This window comes from Apaloderma vittatum, unplaced genomic scaffold (genome assembly GCF_000703405.1).
Source record: "Apaloderma vittatum isolate BGI_N311 unplaced genomic scaffold, ASM70340v1 scaffold11962, whole genome shotgun sequence".
Lineage (NCBI taxonomy): Eukaryota > Metazoa > Chordata > Aves > Trogoniformes > Trogonidae > Apaloderma > Apaloderma vittatum.
In genome coordinates, this window is record NW_009703116.1 from 1,870 (window position 1) to 8,017 (window position 6,148).

Consider the following 6,148-nt stretch of genomic DNA (forward strand, 5'->3'; position numbering starts at 1 on the left):
CACACAGCTGTGTCTTAGCCTCAATGAAGAGAAGAACCTGACCAAAAAGATATCTACAGAATTAGATATACTTAGAGTGAAAGTGAAAGAACTGGAAGCGTCTGAGGACAGGCTGGATAAAAGCGAGCAGACCTTAACAGGTGAGTTAGAGAAACTGAAATCCTTAGCTCTGAGCTTTATCACTGAAAGAAAACATTTTAACGAAAGAGAAAAGCAGAATGAAAAAATAATCCAGGAGCTAACACAGAAGCTAGAACAAAACAATAAACTGAATAGGGCAGATCAAACTAGGAATGCATCCAACTTGCTAGAAAGGTCATCAAATAATCTCCTGGACAGAAATGACTTGAGAATTGAAGATGACTTGACTTCTGCATTGCCCTCTAAGGAGACGAGGAGGAAGGGAAGTGTGGATTACCTGAAACACGTAGAAAATGAAACCAGGAATAAATCCGAAAACCAAAAGAATAAAAATCAGGAAGACAACAAGGTGAAAGATCTCACTCAAGAAATTGAGAAACTTAAAACTCAAATCAAACGTTTTGAATCTCTAGAAGAAGAACTTAAGAAAATGAAAGCCAAAAACAATGACCTGCAAGACAGTTACTTGAGCGAACAGAATAAAAACAAACTCTTAACGGGTCAGCTGGAAGAAATAAAAATGCAAATAAAGAAACAGAAAGATCTGGAGAATGGAGAGGTCGAAAATGAAGATACGAGCTTTTCTAGCAGGGGAAAACATGACAGACCTAAATACAGAGGTGTCACAGCTGATTTGACCAAGCACAAGACAAGAGAGCTTTCACCGCAGCAGCGCCGGGAAAGAGCAAGGAACAGAGATTTCAGTAATGACAGCTCCAGCCACGGTGGTAAGCAGGTGTCCAGTCCGAGCTTAATGAACAGAAGAGCAGGAAAAGCGTCTGGCGCATCTGTCCTTTCCGACACTGCCGGGACAGATACAAAAAGACCGGAAGAGAAGTCTTTAGTTTCCACTTTTTCTTCTGGTCAGAAGGAAGGCTGCATCACGCAGAGCGAGGGGAAGAGATCAAAAGAGCAGCCTTCTGTCCTCAGCCGATATCCTCCTGCTGCACAGGAGCAGAAATCTTGGAAAGCTCCTTCCAAACCTGGTGGTGACACGGGCCTGAGATCCAAGGCTGAGAAGCCGTCTCAGGTGCTCCGTGGCAACTGCCACAGCAGCGCTGAGGCACGAGATGAAAAGTCAGGCAAAGGAGAGTCAGTGGCGTCTTTGGCTGAGAAGCTGAAAACAAGTCAGGCAGAAGTCAGTGAGTGCTCGGGGGACTCTCTGCTCGCCAGGGGTAATCACACCTCTTCCAACGGCACAGCTTCAGCATACAGGTACCACCTCTCCGCTCACGGGTCAGCGTTGGACTCCACTGGGTCCAAAGCAGAGGCACCAAACACTTCTGCTGGGTCACACAGACAGCCCTTGGAAGGGCGGGCTAAAAGAGCAATAATCTCCCAGGAAAAAGAACTCGCAGACACATCACTTGAAAGTGCAAAGCTGTCAGCACTTACAAAGCATTCCCATCGCTCCAGGAGTCAGGAAGACATTCTGCAGGTTCTCACAGATTTTGATAAAGAAGATGTGGAACAGTGTTCAACTTCTGCCGTCGATCACGTAAATGCCGGCTTAAAAACGGACTCCAAAACCATCCAGAGTAACCAGGAAAAAAATTCAGATGAAGAATCGAGAAAGAGCAAAAAACCAACCACTCAGTCAGATTTTGAGACAAGAAGCAAAGTTGGTTCCAAGCAGTTCTCCAATTCCAGGGGACTTTTTAGAGCATCACTTTTTGAAAATGACAAGAACACTGTAAATGAGGAAGACTCCACCAAGTGTACAAAACTGTCAGAGGCCGGCACTGGAGGATTTAAATCCAGGAGGTCGTTCAGCCCGAGAGAAGCTCTGAGATCAAAAGCTGTGATTAAACCTGCAATTGTTGAAAAGGATATGAAAGCAATTATGGGAGGGACCATTTCTGAAGCAGAGTCAGACAAACAGAAGTCTGGGTTTAAAACAGTAACAAGTAAAATGACAAGCAGCATCACAATTTTCCCTTCTGAGCCAACAATTTCAAGGACCAGTGCAGATACAGCAGCAAAGGAAAGGCATGTTACCACCAGCAACATCAGAGTAGCTCCAAATGAGCCTTCACCAGTAACAAACAATCTCCCCACACCCTTCGAGATATCGATTAACAAAAGTGCTCTGAAATTACCAGAGACAGACAGGATTGGAGAGGCGGCACCGAGAAGTAAAGCAGAAACAGTCGTCTCCAGAAGCAGCATCGTGATCAAGACGTCGGAGCTCACGGAGAGGAGCAGCGAGCCTGCTCCAGAGGCAGTCGGCTGGAAGGGCCATGGCTTTTCAGATGCAGCTTCGTCCGAAACAAAACACGTCACCGTGAGAAGTTCCTGGAGAACAAGACAAGGCTTACATTCCCTGGAGGACTCTCAAACCAAAGTGGAGAAAAGCACGTCTTCCAGTACTACAAACATGTGCAGGTCCTCAGTGGACCTCTCCGACGTGGAGGGGAACGGTGCAAGAACAAACTCGCTGGAGCAGACCTCAGCAAGGACGAGTGCTACAGCTAATTCCTGGAGTGCCCCTGAGCTGGGGTCTCGAAGGACCAAAAGTAACTTAAGTGCATCTGAGCTGCTCACACGCAGGAGCTACACAAGTGATCCTGCCGCAGCTTCTGCTTGGCACCGCAGCACACTCCCTGTAAGTACCCAGTGTTAAACACTCTGTGTTCCAGGTGACAAGGTTTTCCAAGTTGCCTGTTGGTCATAGAGTTCCTGACATGAAATTCTTACAGCATATTGCCTGAAATGCTCCCCTCTCCCAGCTCCTGTTACATTCAGTGGAGCACCTTGTATGCAAAGTGCCCAATTTATTTAGACTTCTTGAAATCAGATCCATCTGCTCGGGTCTTGTAATGCCGTGTGAACAACGGTAGAGTAGCATCTGGTCTTGCCAAGATCAGCAGAGACATAGTCACAGCTTATGTAGGACAGAGTATGCTTCTCAGAGTCGCTTTGCATGGCACTATCATCTTGGAGTAGTAATGAAAAAGTGATGGAAGTGAGCAGAAGGTTGTGCCTTGGGCAGAGCTGTCACTCTAATGGCAGCTGTAGAGAGAAAGTTCCTTTTGGTAAGAGCTGCACAGTTTCCCCATGTGAAACAGGCTCCAGCCTGGAAATGCTTCCCTTGGTCTGTGTCCGTATGTCACCTGCAAAGAAGCAAGAGCCGTGGGGATGGCTGTGCTCTTCTCTTCTTTTGGCTGGTACCGGGGAGGGGAGTCCTTCGCAGCGGGGCTGACACACACGGACAGTTGGTGTGCTGAGCGATACTTGCCACAGGAGCCGCAGGCTCCAGCACATTTCAAGCAAGCTCACTTGGCACCAAGTGCCCCTCCAGTCCAGGAGATCCCAGGTCAGTTCCTGCTGCAGCTCCTGCCTCTGCTCTTAGAGCTGCTCTAAGGATCTGCTGCCATTGCTGGTCTCCAGGAGGAGCCCAAGTGAGCGATCTGACAGGGATGGTGGCAGAGGTGGCAGATTCATAACCAAATTGCTCTGGCATTGACAAAGATGAGGCGGTGAAGACGCGAAAGGAGTTTTACATTTGCGAAACTTCTCTTTCGCTTCTCTGGCAGTCAGAAGCACAGAAGAATTTGCACCGTTGCATTGCTTTGCTTCGCAGAGCGTTGCCTGGTGTTACAGAAGGGCACGTTGGCCTTCCAGCTACACCTGGACACTGAGAATGCATCGTCTCCCTGGCCAGGGTCACAGGCAGTCTGTACTTCTCTTTCATGAATCCAGGCAGAACTGACGTGACCGAGATTGTTCTTTTGCGTAACAGCAGTTTACATGCTTGGAAAACAGGAGATCCATCCCTAGGCCTCCCTTTATCCCAGGAGTTTGAATCCACAGCACCCACAGCCTCGGGTCTCAGAGCTGCAGAGCTCCTCACTTGCAGCTCAGCTCACTTCTGGGCAGTCATGGAATCACAGAATGTTGGGGATCAGAAAGGCCTCCAAAGATCCCCCAGTGCCACCCCCTGCCAGAGCAGGGTCACCCAGGGCAGCCCCACAGGAACGCGTCCAGGCGGGTTGGAAAGTCTCCAGAGCAGGAGACTCCACACCCTCTCTGGGCAGCCTGGGCCAGGGCTCCGGCACCCGCACAGCCCACAAGTTTCTCCTCATGTTGAGCTGCAACTTCCTATGTTCTAGCTTAAACCTTATCCTGTTGCTGGGCACCACTGAGAAGGGATTGTCCCCTTCCTCCTGACCCCCACCCTGCAGGTATTTAGGTACATTAATGAGATCCCCTCTCAGCCTTCTCTTTTCGAGACTAAGCAGCCCCGGTTCACTCAGTCATGGAGCCCTGAAGAGCAGGCACTCACTTGTTTCTTCCCGTCATCTCATGGCAGCCCACCCAGGGCTTGTGTGGCTCTGCAGTACCTTCTGCAGGTGGTTTCAAGGTCAGTGTCAGGTAAAGCTGCTGGCTCTGCCCCGTGCCTCCAACAGCAGCTGAAGCGTTCTGGCAGAGCACCCTGACCTCTGCCTGGTCATCCTGCGTATCTGCGGAGAGCCCACTGGCTTCCAGCCCTGCCGTGCCTGCAGAGACAAGCAGGCAGGAGTGTGACTGTGTGGTTAGCTCACACAGTGCTGTTAAGTGTTGGGTTTATTTTTAAATAAATTCACCCTGACATCCCAGAGTCACAAATGTGAATTCTTGGTCATAAATTAAGTATAGTTTTAGCTTGTAAATAAAGACCACGAAGTTACCAGACTGCAGATACACAGATATACCAGGAAATACTAAACTGTGTGTGTTTGGGCAGCTCACATCATTGCCTATGTCCTTGGGAAAAAAATACCTGCCTTCAGAGGGTATCTTCGGGCTTATAATATGCCTCAGCTCACTAGCAGTCTGTTTGTGCTGGGATTTGGGTTTCAGTTAAAGGTGTAGCAGTTTCTCTGGCAGAAGGCTTGGCACTGAATTACGCTGACTTTGCACATTCAGCTTTCCTGCAGAGGTGTCACTGTCACCTCTTCCCAGCGCCACTGCCCCAAGTCAGAGATTGCCTTAAGAATCCTATTTGGGGAACTGTGTCAGTTTTCCCAAAATACATCTTCCTCTCCTCCAGGGAATACTCGTGGTGTCTGACTGTTTGCTGCAGCGCAGCAGGAGGGTAAAGCAAGCTGAAGGCTTGGCCCCTGCCTCAGCCCAGCCCTCGGGACAGACCCAGACTCAGCACCTGGAAATAACTCTTGCAAGGAGATGCCAAGGCACAAGGTGGAATTTCAGCCTTGTGTTTGTGTACCGCTGGTGTAGGCACATGTCCCTGATGAAGCTGCAGAAGGTGTCAGCAGCTCTTAACAATACTTGTGCTACAGAAGGGTGAGGGGGTGAGACCCTGGCCCAGGTTGCCCAGAGCAGCTGTGGCAGCCCCTCCCTGGCAGTGCCCATGGCCAGGCTGGACGGGGCTTGGAGAAACCTGCTCTGGTGGGAGCTGTCCCTGCCCGTGGCGGGGTTTTGGAACTCCAGGGTGTTTAAGGTCCCTTCCAACTCAAGCCATTCTGTGATTCTGTGCTACAGAAGCAGCAGCTCATCAATCAGAGTGCTGCGCTGCTCCGGGAGAGCCGGGAAGCAGTCGGTCCTCATGGCTGGATGCTGCAGCCTGAGGACCAGCTCCCTCTAGCGCTTGCAGGGCGGCTTTCTCGGCTCTCGAACAGCTGGGGAGGTGCAAGACCTCCAGCAGCCAGTTCTGTTGAGCTCCATGTTTCAGATCATGAAGTCAGTGCTTCTCTGGTGTGATGTTTGACTGCTGAAAAGTTGCACCGCCTGATTTAGTCCAAAGGCACTGGCAGGCAGAGAGCTGATGAGCAGGCAGCAGTGCAAGATGAATGTACTTACTTGTTTTTCGTAGAATCATTGAATGCGTTGGGTTGGAAGGGACCTTAAAAGTCATCGAGCCCACTCCCCTGCAGTGAGCAGGGACACCTTGAACTAGCTCAGGTTGCTCAGAGCCCCGTCCAGCCTGGCCCTGAATGTCTCCAGGGATGGGGCATTGAACTCTTCTCTTGGCAACCTGTGCCAGTGTCTCCCCAACCACACTGTA

The 6,148-nt window shown here is 50.0% G+C and overlaps 1 protein-coding gene across 1 annotated transcript in view; it reads left to right on the forward strand.

The window, feature by feature from the left end:
- Nucleotides 1–6,148, forward strand: part of LUZP1 (leucine zipper protein 1) — an 11,200-nt gene that overhangs the window by 414 nt on the left and 4,638 nt on the right. The window contains 1 exon segment of the mRNA XM_009864509.1: nucleotides 1–2,746. This exon segment is cut by the window's left edge and continues 32 nt beyond it. Coding sequence (XP_009862811.1) covers nucleotides 1–2,746 — 2,746 coding nt within the window.